Source organism: Ciconia boyciana, chromosome 2 (genome assembly GCF_034638445.1).
Source record: "Ciconia boyciana chromosome 2, ASM3463844v1, whole genome shotgun sequence".
Taxonomy (NCBI): domain Eukaryota; kingdom Metazoa; phylum Chordata; class Aves; order Ciconiiformes; family Ciconiidae; genus Ciconia; species Ciconia boyciana.
This window is the reverse complement of record NC_132935.1, coordinates 92,444,255-92,459,613: the sequence shown is the minus strand read 5'-3', so window position 1 is coordinate 92,459,613 and position 15,359 is coordinate 92,444,255. Positions and strand designations below refer to the sequence as shown.

The window sequence follows — 15,359 nt, the reverse complement described above, 5'->3', positions numbered from 1 at the left end:
CAGGAAAATGAAGAAAGGGTACCCAAACTATGTAGACACTCTTTGTGGTATATTCCAGCTGCTGCAAGATCCTGTTTAGTAAGAGACAGTGGAGTTTCAAAGGGAAACAAATTGGCCAAAGAAGAGGTGCTCTTGATTTTGCTGTGCGGGATGGAAATAGTGAATTGCTGCAACTGGAATGGTAGAAGCAAGGTTTCACAGCATCACAACACCTGACTTGTTGACCTCAAGTGGATTGACCTCTGAGAAATGGTCATAAAAAGTCTTTTGATAAAACCAGTCATTTTCCTCTGGCATACTGATGAAGTCATTCTGACCTTTTTTGAAGCCATCTTTCATCCCCATCTTGCTCAGCATGGATGTGAGGTTGTATCTTTCTGCCTGTTTCATTGTCGTACTCCCATACCTGTACTCTGTAAACGGTCCACTCTTGAGTGGACCATTTCTTGAAGATCAGTTCTCTTTCAGTTACATCTAGTAAAAAGCAGCACAATTTACAATCAGTGCTAGACTAAGTCAATTTGCAGATTTTTACTCTGCAGGAAATCCCATTCAGCTATGTCCCCCAGGAAGAAGATGAGACCAAGTATCACAGCTGTTGCAATAGAACTCTAGAGGATTGGACTATAAATAACATTTTTAAAAGGATTTTCTTGTGCCTGCTACTGATGGCAAAATAAAACCTTTAAAAATATGGATGCATTTGCATTTCAGTTCTAAAACAGGGGGGTTTTATGTATCCTTGTCGTGAATACTAACACTATACCAGCACTGTAAACTTTCTTGTCTTTATTATTGTGTGCTGTGTCTGCCATTTCTGCTTGTCGTGAGGTCAGTCTACCACAGAGGTGCCAGGGATTATTTTATGAAGCTGAGATTTGCACTGGTAGAAAAAAGCCCCATCTTTCATTGTAGGATAAACTGAAAGGATGTTAATCTACTGTGTTTTGACAGGCATAGAATCACTAAGTGACATGCAGTCCATGCTTACGTGTTTGTATTGAGGCTTATCTCAGCAGTTTCCTGTAGATACTTCTTTCTTTAGTTTTCAAAGTCCTGGGACCTTTCAAGGAGGAGTTTGTGGACCTGAAGTTACAAATTTTGATGATACAGAACAAACCCAGGGCTTCTTGAAAGCAGTTATTTGGAAATGCTGGCATGTAGCACCTGTTACTTGGCTATCTTGGAGTATTTTAGAAAGGTTATTAAATAGCATTTTCCCCAATATGGAAGACTAAAATGGAACTGTCTTTCAAAAGCATCAAGCCACCCTTTGTGCCAGACAGGAGAGAAAGGACAGTGCTTGAGAGAACCCTGGCTGAGAGGAGCATTGGAACTCCATGACCTGTTCATGGCACAGGAGCTGCGCTGCCCCAGATCTGACTTCTCTTCCCTTCCCCCATCCAAGCCTGTTGCCAGCCAGCCCGACACCTCCAGGAGCCCCCAGGCCTTCTGGAACAACAGCAGCAAGCATGGTTAGCACATTGCACTGCAAATTCAAATTCCCAGGACTGCCTCCCTTGCTATATCCAAGTGTGGCATCCCAACCTAACAGGGGGAAATAATTGTGAAACCATGGAAACTAAAAGACTTGCAACTTTTCTTAACTTCCAGCACTGGCAGATGCACTTTCCAGATCTCAAAGGCCATTAACAAGTGTGAGGAGTGAAAGTAACTGCAGGGGACAGGGCCCACATTTGTTGACGTGATTTGTCATCTGGGTAGATTTGCTGATTGCTAGGGGCACGCATTTGGGATGTTGTAGAGAGGCTACTGAGGCTCCTCTGTCCTTCCCCCTGCTGCTCTTCCATGTAGGCACTAATGATACTGCCAGGAGTGACCTAGTACGAAGTATGAAGCATGACTACAGGGCTCTGGAGGAAGTGGTCAAGGACATGGGGGCGCAGGTAGTGCTGTCCTCCATTCTGCTGGTGAGGTGGACGGGCCTGAGGAGGACTTGACAGATCCTGTGGGTTAACAATTCATTGCACTGCTGTTGTCGGCAGCAAGGATTCAGTTTCTATGGCCATGAGACCTCCCTGAGAGTCACCAGCTGCTTGGAAGAGAAGGAATCCACCTGACTGAACAGTGAAGAGTATCTTTGTCAACAGGCTGGCCAACCTGCTAAGCAGAGCTTTAAGCTAGAAATGGATGAGGGAGCGAGTGATTCCTCAATGAGAACGGAGGTTGTAAATGTGATAGGCACGCCAAGGGCCTGGGGTGATGGGAACAGGAGGGATATAGCAATCAATGAAACAGCTAAAGTGGAATCACTTGAAGCATAGGCATGTAAAGAATGAAGTGCCTGCAGAAGAGCCTTAAGGAAAAACCTCTCAACCCTGTACAGAGGAATCGGCATGCTTGCGGGCCTCTCTGAAATGCCACTACACTAATGCAGGCAGCATGGGCAAAAAAGAGGAGCAGTTAGAAGTCTATGTGTGTTTACAGGGCTATTATCTCATTGGGATCGTGGAGATATGGTGGGTTAGGTCACACGATTGGAGTGCTCCCATGGAGGGATACAGGCTTTTCAGGAAGGTCAGGCTGGGAAGGCAAGGAGAGGGAGTTGCCCTTTGTGTGAGAGAGCAGCTGGAATGCACAGAGTTCTGCCTTGGCACAGGTCGGGAGCCAGTCGAGGCCTTATGGGTCAAGATAAGGCAGGCCAACACAGGTGCTGTTGTAGTGGATTTCCTGATTAAGAAGTAGATGAGGCCTTCTTCAAACAACTGAAAGAAGCCTGGTCCTTATGGGGGACCACCCTGACATCTGCTGTAATATACAGTAGGGCTCAAGCAATCTAGGGGATTTCTAAAGTACTTGGATGACAACTTCCTGGCACCAGTGATTGAGGAGCCAACAAGGAATGGTGCTCTGCTGGACCTGATACTGAGAAACAAGGAAGAACTGGTCATGGATGTGATGGTCGGTAGATGCCTTGGCTGCAGTGACCATGAGATGATGGAGCTCAGGATCCTAAGAGGAAGGAGCAGGGCAAAAAGCAGGACTACAGCCCTGGATTTCAGGAGATCTTCAGAGATCTGCTTGGAAGAATCCCATGGAATATAGCCCTGGAGAGGAGTCCAGGAGAGCTCATTGATATTCGAGAATCACCTCCTCTAAGCTCAAGAATGGTCCATTCTGACAAGTAGGAAATCCAGCGAATGTGGCTGGAGGCCTGCATGGATGAGCAAGGAGTTCCTAACTGAACTCAGACATAAAAACGAGGTACGTAAGATGTGGAAGCAGGGGAGGTGACCCAGAAGGAGTACAGAGTTGCTGTCTGATCTTGCAGAGATAGGGTTAGGAAAATCAAGGTTGACCTGGTATTGAATATGGCAAGGGATGTGAAGAGCAGCAGGAAAAGAGTCTACAAGTACAAGACAAAAAGACTAGGGAAAACATGGGCCCGCTGCTGAATAGTGCAGGGGAAATGCTGACGGAGGACATGGAAAAGGCTGAGGTACTCAATGTGTTCTGTACCTCAGTCGTTACTGGTAAGACCGCCCTTCAGGAATGCCTGAGACCAGGGTGAAAAGTCTGCAAAGAGGAAGACTTACTCTTGGCAGAGGAAGACCAGGTTCAGGAGCATTTAAATGAATAGAACATACATAAGTCCAAGGGGCCTTATGACTTGTACCCATAAGTGCTGAGGGAGCTGGCTGATATAATTGTGAGGCTTCTCTCAATTATCTTTGAAAGGCCACGGTGACTGGAAAAAGTTCCTGAAGACTGGAAGAGGGCAAATGTCACAACTGACTTCAAAAGATTCAGGGAACTACAGGCCCATCAGCCTGACCTCAGCCTGGGAAGGTGATGGAGAAAATCCTCATGGAAACCATTTCCAAACATGAAGGACAAGAAGTTGATCAGGAGTAGTCAGCATGGATTTATGAAGGGGAAATCATGCTTAACCAACCTGATAGCCTGCTATAATGAGTTAACTAGCTTGATGGATGAAGGAAGAACAGTGGATGTTGTTTACCTTGACTTTAGTACAGCTTTTGACACTGTCTCCCATAACATCCTCATGGACAAGCTGACAAAGTGTGAGTTAGATAAGTGAACCCAACCAGGCCCAGAGGGTTGTGATCAGGGGCACAAAGACCAGTTGGAGTCAAATCACTAGTAGTGTACCCCAGGGGTCAATACTGGGGCCAATACTGTTTAACATCTTAATTAATGACCAGGATGCTTGGACAGAGTGTACCCTCAGCAAGTTTGCAGACAATAGAAAACTGGGAGGAGTGGCTGATACACTGGAGGGTTGTGTTGCCATTCAGAAAGACCTGGACACAGTGGAGAATTGGGAGGAGAGGAATCTTGTGAAGTTCAACAAAGGGAAATGCAAACTTCTGCATCTGGGGAGGAATAACCCTAGGCATCAGTACACACTGGGGACTGACTGGCTGGAAAGCAACTCTACAGAGAAGGACCTTGGGGTCCTGGTGGAAACAAGCTGACCATGAACCAGCAGTGCATCCTCACAGCAAAGAAGACCAACAGCATCGTGGGCTGCATGAGGGTGTGTTGCCAGCAGGTCGAGGGAGGTCCCTCTCTGCTCAGCCCTGATAAGGCCATGGCTGGAGTGCTGTGTCCAGTTCTGGGCTCTTCAGTATAAGGAAGATACCGTTTTCCATATCTTCCCCCTGAACAGGGCCACAAAGATGATTAAGGGAGTGGAGCATCTTTCATATGAGGAGAGGCTGAGAGGGTTAGGACTTACAGCCTGGAGAAAAGAAAGCTCAGGGGGATCTTATCTATGTGCATAAATACCTTATGGGATGTAATGAAGAAGAAGGAACCAGACTCTTCTCAGTAGTGCCCAGTGAGGGGGGCACAGATTAAAGGCAATGGGCACAGATTAAAAACATTAAATTCACTCTGAACACAAGAAAACACTTTTTTACTGTGAGGATGGTCAAACACTGGCACAGGTTTGGCACTGGAGAGGTTGTGTCGTCTCCATTGGTGGAGACAGATATTCAAAACCCAACTGGACACGGTCCTGTGCAACCTGCCCTAGCTGACCCTGCTTGTGCAGGGGGTTGGACCAGATGATTTCAAGTGGTCACTTCTAGCCTGAATGATTCTGTGATTCTGTAAGGGTTAGCCTGACTTGAGACCCAGACACTGGTTACCATGAAAATAGTACAAGGAGACACAAATGAAGCAGCTTCCAGTGTTGCTGCAGTAGCTGAGCTCTAAAGAGTGTTTCCCCTGGATGAGTTCCTTTCCTTCTCTTTCACCCTTTTCACCTGCATCCCAAGTATGTCTTACACTGGAAGGTGTGCTCTTGGCATCATCTCCCAAGCAAAGCTGAGACTGGGAGTAGCTTGGTACCAAAACCAGCCTGTGTGACCCTTTGCATCTCTCACCAGCTGGTGGACACCGTGCTGTAGTTCCTTCAGAGAGCCTCAGAGATGTTGCTTGGCAGAGCCCTGCAGTGTGGTATGAGTGAGGGGATGCACAAAAATTATCATGGGAAGACCTTTCATTTGGTTTGGCATGGAACGTTTCCCACCTTTTTGGGCAACTTTTGCTCTTACATGAAGTGTCTCTTCAAACTGGGTATACACAATTTAGGATTTCCTGGTAAATACTTATTGTTGAATATACACAGCAGAGAGATAGGATTAACATGCTACAAGGCTAAGAATTAACATGCTTACCACCCTGATAAGTCTTTGCTGGCCAGGCATCACTCAAGTGGAGGAGAGCTGTTCTTTGTTGCTCCCTAGAAGAGGCTCAGCCTCAATGTTGCTAGTTGTTGTCTTCCAATTCTTCCTTTTTTTTAAAGTTGAGATTTTATACCTCTGCATGCAAGTGTTTCTCCTCCTGAAGCCTTGCAATGCTGACTATTCCATCCTGACAATAACTTATCTGTGTTTTTACTTTTCTTATTTTGCATGGCCTTCACTCGTGTGCTTTTCCACACCTAAACAACAAACTTCTTAGTAAAGCTGAGTCAATAGCACACAGCTGGGCTGTACCAGCATAGGTCCTGGATGACAAAGAGCTGAACCCTGAGCTGAGGGTTACAGGCAAGGAAGGGCACTGATTTTAGAAGCAGCACTTTGTACAGGGAAGAAAATGCAGGTATACTTTGTTGGGTGGAGGTGTGTTTCCAAATAGAATACCTTTTGTGGAGGTGGAATGAGTTGTAATTACAGGTGGAATTTTGCTGAGAGTAAATGTTTTTACAGTACCTCCCTCCTGCATTCAAATCTTGTTGGCTTAGATAATGTTCTCTGACATGTGGTTACTGAGTACCACAGTGGCTACAAAACTTTATGCTATTCGTCATGGCCACAGGAAAGCACAACTGCTGCCATCCCAAGCCAACAAAGGGAACTGATGTTGCCAGTGCAGCATTACTTGTTCACTATTGTACATGCGCAAAAAGGGTGTTTGGAAGCTGCTTTTCTGGGCTATAAGCTCTAGTCAGACTTTTTATTTCTAGTGTGTTGTGACAAGAAAACAAGCCTCCTGAGTAGGTTCCAGGGGGACTGCACCGATAGTGCAATAAGCAGTGGTCAAAAATGGGAAACTGAATGCTTAAAAAGAAAAGTTCAAATGCCTTGACTCACTGAGAAAAAACTTGCTCATCACAGAGTTTAATTTGATTTGGTATGTTTAGTAAATGCCTAGGATAACATGCTGAATAACAGTGTTTTCAGGGCTGTTTGAAGCCCACTGGAAATAAGACACGAAGTGTGTCAGCTTTGTCAGTTGGGATGATGTGGTGGTTGATTTGGAATGGCAAGAATGGAAACGTGCTCCAGCCGTGCCCCTTACATGATGCTCTAAGAGAACCAGGTAAGTCAGTGGCTTGAATAACACAAATACAACTCCAAGTTCATTTATTGGATTAAATGGAGATCATAGTAAAATTATGAAGTAAAGCATCAGTCAAAATCTCACTGCTGTTTCTGTCAATACTGTGACTATCTTTGCTGAGATGCACTCATAAGTTACATAATTCATCATAAATCATTACATAAATCATACATTGATCAATGATACAGGTAGCAAGGAAACTGTGTGGATATTAGCCAGGAAACAGGTGTAATTAAGTTAACTTAAAAAGAGGAAGCAGATTTGAATTCTGGAGGTTTTAGATTGCATATCAATAAGAGGTAACAAGAAGCATGTTGCTCGTAGTTTTCTTAGCATTTTTACTGATTGGAACTCTCAGCAACCTTAACCTAAAAAGTTTAGAAAAATGAGGAAAAAATGCAAGGTGATTAGAAGTTGGCTATTAAATATTAAGGGCTGGACTATTTTCCATCGCTGCCTCATTTTTTCATGAAGCTGCAAGGGCAGGAGAGAATGAATGTAATGTGTCTGTATACACACGGTGAGATGGGAAGGTGAGGGGCATTTTGAGATTATTCTGGGTTTGTATTAAATTTTGTTAATTTCCAACAGTCTTTAAATTTGAAATGAACATAACGAAACTGCATTGTAATGCAAATGCAAGTTTCCCAGAGAGGAAAAGAGAGCATATAGATTTCTGCAAGTTCTTTTTTTTTTCTTTCAGGGATTTTTTTCCTCTCTGGGAGATTCAAGAGGATGAACTGCATTTCCCTTGAAGTCAGCACTTGGCGTGGGGCTAGATGATGGCCTGTGTGCAGAGAGCTTTTATGGCTCCACCTTAGTCTCAATCAACAAAGCCAGAAGAGCAGGTTTGATGCAAGGGAGCAAAATTCTGCACTGTTTTCTGTGGAGGGCTGTCTCATTAGGACAATAGAAAGGAGCAGTAGAGGGATGATCTTTGAGGCACAGGGTGGTCTCTGGGTGCTGCCTTACTTGGAGGGGGGAAGAAAAAGGACATACATTTCAGTACATATGGCTACATGGCTTAAGGTTGAGCTTTTAACACTGCCGTTCACATTTTTCTGTTGAACAGTGAATCTTGGGTGCTGTTTGGGAGCAAGTAATAACTCATTCTCAGGGAGAGCAGAATCTGCCAAAAAAGAGGATGGTCTTGGATTTGTTGTGTCTGATGAATAAGTGGAAAGGGTGGTCAACCATAAATTTCAGAGCATTGCTAATAGGTAGACTTGTTTCGCCTTTAATTATAGTTACAGCAGCTGCCTCAGTGCCTTCCTCATCAACTGCAACAAAAGACTTGTGAAAGACTGTGGAGATCCATATATTATCCTTCTCAACCATTCCACTGAAATCAGCATTGCTGCTGAAGGCACTACGGATTCCCATGCTTTCCAGATTATCAGAGAGATTATATGTCTCCTCCATTATGAACTTAGGTAGGTACAGATCCACGAGAATTTTGGTCATCTTCTTGGAATCAGTCCATTTGGACAGCTTCTCATATGTCAGTTCTCTTTCCAGCTGTTGTTTAAGAAAGAGAAGGAATTTGATGTTTGCAAGGAAAAAACAATTAACTAACTATGAATTAATCAATTTTATGGCAATTTAATGAATTAAACAGATTTTAAATGGTGAATTTAACATTTAGCTGAAAGCATGGAATACAAATTGGTTTTACTGATGATCAGAGGCAGGGTGCACAACAAACATTTGAGGCTTAATGCTGCAAGGTTTTGAACACCACCCCTGCCAAATTCATTGCAAAAGAAAGACAGGGCACTCAACACCTGCAGCTGCCATCCCCTGAGGTAGTTCTTTCCTCTCTTTTAATTCAGTCTTGATGTGAAGGAAATTGCTGGGAGATTGCCAGCTGTGCGGCAGGTGGTTTGGTCCAGTTCCATCGAAACAGGTGTTAATATTGCATGTATTTCCTTGGCAATTTTAAAACACACTGCTTCCAGCAAAATCTTTCACTGCTACTCTGTGTCCTGCTCACTATGTCACCAGGGTTCAGCTAAGATGAAATGGAGGAGAGCAATGAATGGTATTCTTGACATGATAGACACCAATAATTTAACAATCTTAACAATTGTAGTAACTACAGTGGCAGATCTCATTATTGTAGCAAATGCAGTCTCACCAAAATCCTAGTTTTTCAGACAGCAAACAAATGTGTGTGGGGGCAAACAGAATGAGAACAAGTTGGTGAATAAAGTTCCAGGCCATGGAGAAGAGGTGTCTGTTATCTCAGGAAGAGGCTGTGCCTACTTGTGCAGTACTCTCCCTCCTGAATGTGCAGTGAAGGGAAATTTAATCCTTACAGATCATGTAGGATTGAGTATCAGTCATGGGGCTGTTGAAGAGCTAAGCATCTGATTATGCACAGTGTTGACTGTCTTCAGTTCTTACCAAACTAAGGGCACTCAGTGTGGAGGAACTTTCTTGGGATTAGATAGGTATTAAAGGAAATTAATTCAGCTAGTGGAAGAGATCAAACAGCATGTCCTCAGAGGGGGAGATAAGGTTGCCAGCCTGTCCTTTTTTTTTTTTAATGACTGGGTGGTGATACAAAATGGATGTAGCATACTTTTTTACCTGTTCGAGACCCGTAGTGCTGTCTTTGATGTCATCAGGAAGGAGGATGAACATACTGAGTTCTTGGTTCAAATATGGCAGCTCAATAATTTTGAGATTCATTGTTTCCATGATGAGAACGGGAAATGCATTTCTCATGAACATCATCTTCACAGGCTTGGTCTTGTTCTGTAAAGTATTTATTTATAAGTAAGAAACCATTCCTTGAAAGGAAGGATGATGATGACTCAGTGCAGTGGAGGGAGAGGAAACTTTTGTAAGCAGCTTTTATAACAGTGATTTGTCATTCATTTTCCAAAGCTTTTCTTGACTGGACAATATTGCTTATCCTGGTGTTTGTCCCAGAGCATTTTGTTGGGGGCTGAACTGACTGATTTTTCTCTTCTCCCCAAAACATGCACAGCAGCCCACAGAGGAAGGAGGAAGAGAGTTAGAAATGTCTTCAAGGATTAGGGAGATGGAGCAGGTAGGGGATATGACCTCACAAGACTACGGCAGAGAAGCAGGTATGGTTTAAGAGGATGGGTGTTGTGCAGTTTTTCTGTGGTCTCCTCTCTCTGGCAATAAAAAGTAACTATCTATCTGGTTGCTCTTTATGTCACAACCCTTAACAGAAGATAACACTAATGTCTGAGCAAAGGGGCTCACGATGAGGGGAGTTCCTGGCAAGCAGTCACCTTTGCAGGAGTATGTAACCTCTCTTAACATCTTCGTCCCTTCATTCAGGGAAGCAGCCGACATATACATGCTAATCAGAAGGCAGAAGCTACGGTTGGTGGAAATTGCACAGAGCTCTTGTCTTTTGATGTGAATTCATTGACATCTCTTCTGGATACACGCCATTAACATTTCTTCTAGTCTTGCCCAACCATGCACCCATTCAAGGTACCCTGTTGCAGCTGTATTTGAGCAGATATGTTTGCGCCTAGCTAGGCTGCACAGCACAGAGGCCCGCGTACCATACTCACCCATGACACGGCATGTAGTTCCTGTCCATGAAGCTTGGACTCTCAAAATCATATTTTTACAATCATCTAGCCCTTTTAGCACTGTTTTACAAAAAGGTCTTCAGTGACTGTAGTGCTTTTGGAAACAGTAGCTGTTACCTGGAGCTCATTAACATTTACCTGAGCAGCACCTTAATGTTGCAGTGAGCTGAGCACTGACACATTTTGCTGTAACCAGCTTTTCACAAAGAGTCTAGTTACAACAGGGATACCTAAAAGACTTAGGAAATTGAAAGATTTCAACAGTAGCTGTTGTCACCAGGCTGTTTACGGTAAGAAGGATACCAGAGGAGCTTACCTTGCTCAGTCGGAAGGGTTGCACTTCCGTATCTTCTGCTGCAAATTTCACTTCCCATTCTGCCTTGAAGTAAAGGCAATTTACCACGATCAGCATGGTGTTCCTTGCCACGTCTGGTGGATTCAGCACATTCTTGATTTTGCCTTTTGAAATCAGAAGAGTCTGGTTTCATTCCAATGTAGCACAGTGAAGACATGTTTTGATTGTTTTTTCTCTCAGTTCAACTCCCTAGTGAAAAAGTCCATGCCTCAGTGCCCTACTCCCTAAAATACTCCCCTGACATAAATCAATTAGTTTGTTTACAGCTTCCAAAGCTGTTTGCTGCCTGGTTCTCCTGGCTAGCTGACAGGGATTGACTCCTTCCTCAAAAAAATGTCACAGCTTCATGGCAAGCAGCTAGAAGCAGAAAGCCATATACTGCCTCACCAGCTGGCTATGCCAGGTAAAAGGAGGCCAGCACCTCTGGCCAGTGCAGGATGGTACAGCTAGATAGGCATCCCCACCCACCTTGGAGCACACTGGTAGGCAGAGGTGTTTCTGCCCTCTGCCTGCTCTGCCTGCGGTGCCTGGGTGCAGCACCAGGGCAGCAGTTGTGCTTGAGGACCAGCTGATGCAGAGCACAGCAGAGTTGATGGGAATCTCCCAAGGAGCTCACTGAGATCTGGATCCGGTATTTGAAGCTGCTTAAGTGTGTTGCTCTTTCTCTGTCCTCCCACTGCCTCTCTGCTCACTGTCCACATTGGAAGGCATGACCTGGCTGCTGCAGTAGCATGTGGGGAAGCAAGGACACCTGCCCAAAGGAAACAGCAGGCTGACTTAGTAGGAGAGGAAAGATGTTGGGGCTGAGCTTGGCTTACCCTCAGTTTGTTTTTCAATCCAAGCGTTGATTTCCTTTCTAGATTGGTCTGGTGCTGCCTTAAAGTTAACCTTCTGTGGCTCTGCTTTGTAGTAGTTCTTACTGAGCTGTATGTATCTCTGAAAAATAGCAAAAAATACCCCAAGGAAATAAGTTCTATACTGTACTGGATTTTTCAGTCCCAAAGGCAAGTTGTTAGCTCTTGGACTTTTTGATAGCTTCTTGAGCCTAGAGCACTGCAGGATCTTGCTTGTTACTCTCTGTTGGACTGTGAATTAACAGTTAAGAAATAATCAAAGGACAGAAAATTCCCTTATTTTGTTCCCACTTTTATTTGGAGAAGTGAGGAAGGCTGTGCACGTCCCATGGATATGCTTATTTTAATGTCTCATATACAATTGTATATATTGGGGGTTCCAATAATAAAGCCATATTGCATGAAAAGGAATCCCTACGCTACAGTCAAAGGGCAATGCATCCTTAAATACTGTGAGCAGACCAACTGGTATTTTCCAGTCAGTTTCTCGTTGGAATCCAGGGCTCTTAATTTGCAGTATTCAGGGTCAGCTTCAAACCTGTTCTATTAATGGCAAGGAATTAAAATGAGAAATATTTTTTGCATGTTTTCTTCCTCCTCTCTGAGATTTAACTTACTGGCAATAGTGAGAAAGTTTTTTCCACATAAATGCGGTTGGCACTTCTCAGCGCGTAGGTGCTTCTCGGTTTGTTGATGGCAGTCAGGAGTTCTTTGAAGCCAGAATGGATATCTTCAGCTTGCTTGTGCTCAGGATCCTTGGAAAGAGAAACCATACATTCAGCAATTGCATTTTTGCATGAAGTTTTCAAAACATTCTAAGTGACATATGTGGGAGACGGATTTGGGTTCCTCTCTCTTTTTATTTTTCCAAGTTTACCATCACTGCAATTTGCAGGGCTCTGTTTATGACTGTATTAACTGATTTGCCATATAGCAAACCTTCCAGACTATCCCAGTGACTTGTCCTTCCATGCTTCTCAGAGTCTGAGTGAGTGAAGGGAACTGAAACTGAACCTGTTGTGAAGTATGTTGGGGTTTGTACTTTAAAGAGGGGTGCAGACAAGAAATACTGGACTCCTAAAGCTGTATCTGGACATTTTGATTCTGGAGATTCTTTATCTTGGGATTTCAGTTCTAATAGATACCATTTTTCTTCTCTTTGGTCTCCCCCGAGAAGGTCTGGCCACAGAAGAAGAGCCTTCAGCTCCTGCTGCTTGAGTGAAATGAAGAACCTGCAAACAGTGATTCCAAAGGTAAGAAATAGGCATGAAGGAACTGGTGTGACTTAAAGCCAAATGGGGATCAAATGGTTGTCTTGGTTTGCTCCGTATGATAACTCACTGTGCTATCTGCTGTTTAGGTGACTAATCAAAGGGATGCTGAAGCTGCAGTATACGTAAATCCCATAGAGTAACAATGAGTAGCACTATCCCCCTCCCAGAGCATCGACGCAGTACTCCTGTCTGCACACTGCAAGGCTGTGGAAGTCCCTGCTGGAACTCCCTTCCACAGCTGCTGCTCTCAGCAATAGCAAAGTGTATGTGCAAACCCAAATGGTTCTCCCACAATGATGGTACAAAGGCATCTGAAGGGGAGTGTGGTGACACAGTGGAGAGTGCTGGGCAGTGTCGAGCACCACAGCTCCCTTTGAGCCAGCAATGTGCCCATGTGGCATTGGGAAGGATTGGGTAGGGGGTTGTGGAGATTACAAAACCCTTCCTATTTTCCTGCTGGACTGTCAGGCTGTTGTTTAGGAAAGCATAAATCAAGATAGAAAGATGCATCCTGGCCAGGGGAGAGAGGGAGGGTGCTGGGATCTGCAAGCCTCCTGCCAATTAGGAGCTACTGGCATCAGCTGTTTGCTTCTCAAAGGGAGTATCCCATCTGTGACAGAATCATAGAATCACAGGATAAATTAGAAGGTGTAGAATAATTTAGAAGTCAGGTTCAGAAAACCTCTGTGCTCAGCATGTGATACCCACAGGACACTTCCTCTTACTGGAGAAGTGTGGGACCTGCTATGAAATGAATAAAATTTATCATTCACTTGTTACATTCTCTGGTCTGCCTTGGTTCCTTGTCATTGCAGTGGCAAGTTTTTCTATCTAACATTAAATTTTGCAGCCAGTAAAGGAGCCAGGTATTGTATGGGGTGTATGCTTCATAGAGCAACCTACCTCTGCCATCTCTGTTGCTGTATTGCCTTTTGCACCTAGGTGCATCAGAGCCAAAGCAGATGATATGCTCCAAGGGGAAAAGAAAATGTTTTTGCCCTTGTGGGTCTCATTCAGCTCGTTGAAAAGATCAACTGTAAACTTGCCAACTGATGTTGAGACCAGTTCCATTGCTACAACCTGGAAAGAGGCAACAGATGGAATCATACTATTTGAATGTTTAAAATTATGTACACAGTGCATATTAGTGAGAAATGTTACATGTGCAACACAATGCATTGGCACTCACTAAAACTAATAGCCTAGTTGTATGTTTTATCTTCCACACAGATAGTGTTTGCCACCTGTTAGGAGCAGCAATTTCTTTTAGGTTTTTTGTTATCCAGATAATATTTTCCTATAATTGTACATATGTACTCTTTTATACAGCTGCAGTTTTCTTTGTGTTTCTTTCTGCCTTTGGTTTTCAAAAATGTGCAAATTTTTAAGCTGCGTATTTTTCTTCCTTTTTGTCCTTAACTAATGATTTATCAAAGTAATGTTCCCAGGGGAATTGTTATCAATTCTGCCCCAAATTAGCAGTTTTCCTTAGCCTCACAGATTTATTTTCTCTAAGGGTTGACATCTAGAAAAACATGAGGCAAGAATAATGCACTATAACACTGGTATATTATAATTTACCTATACAGTCATGCAAGCCACAGATCACTTTTTAAAAGCATCAGAAAACTTAGTTAAATTGGTTTAAATATTTACCTCTGATCCCGTGAGAGAGAAGACTTAGGTCTTGTCCTCGGTCAGGTTCTGCATTTGTGTGTTAAGCAATGAATAAATTTATAAATATAGTACTGCTTGCACCTCCCCTTCCTTCTCCCCTACATCCAGGTTGTTTCTGCCTACCCAAAGCTCCTTTTTACCAAATCCCCAAAAGATCTTATGTAATTTTGTCCTCCTTGTTGACCTTCTCACTTTTCAGTTTTAGACATTTCAAAAGGACAATGGAATCAAAATCTCAGCTCTATTGTTACACCATGATAGTCTACTGACAGGATAGCAGAACAGTTCACCCATTCCAATGGTCTTCTGGTGTTGTGGAGACAACTGGTCTGTTGTTTTAAATTAAATGACTAGTAAAAAGGTTACACTGGAATGCTTGGTTTTGGTTTCTGGATATAAGCAGATATTATAGGCCTGATTCTCCTCTCGGGCTTTGTGCAGCTGTGACTCCTGGGTTTTAAATGTGCTACGTCAGCATGAAACATCAAGCTTAGTGATTGAATTAGACACTGTGAGTCCAGCTTCAGATTGAAGATCGTTAGGAGCATAGACTGAGGCAAAGCCATGAAGGACCATTCAGGGTAAGGGATGGACACCCCACTGGTTGTGTTGGTGAAGAAATCTCATTGCAACCATGGCTGGGAATCATTTGAGAGAAACACTGCAAATCATTGAGTTACTTGCATGTAGTGAAGGAGGGCAAGGACTGAAACAACCCCAGTGGGAGGGCTCGAGCAAGGACGGAGTGAAAAAATACAATGGGGGCAAACACAGCACAGTA

The 15,359-nt window shown here is 43.7% G+C and overlaps 1 protein-coding gene across 1 annotated transcript; it reads right to left on the bottom strand.

The window, feature by feature from the left end:
* Positions 1 to 6,915: 6,915 nt before the first annotated feature.
* Positions 6,916 to 14,669, bottom strand: LOC140647944 (heterochromatin-associated protein MENT-like). Its single transcript, XM_072853177.1, has 8 exons — positions 14,558 to 14,669; positions 13,805 to 13,981; positions 12,773 to 12,859; positions 12,245 to 12,382; positions 11,592 to 11,709; positions 10,735 to 10,877; positions 9,430 to 9,597; positions 6,916 to 8,355 (listed from the first exon to the last, which is right to left on the bottom strand). Exons 2-8 carry the CDS (start codon positions 13,970 to 13,972, stop codon positions 7,951 to 7,953), a joined length of 1,227 nt encoding a protein of 408 aa, XP_072709278.1. The 5' UTR covers positions 13,973 to 13,981; positions 14,558 to 14,669; the 3' UTR covers positions 6,916 to 7,950.
* Positions 14,670 to 15,359: the final 690 nt, after the last annotated feature.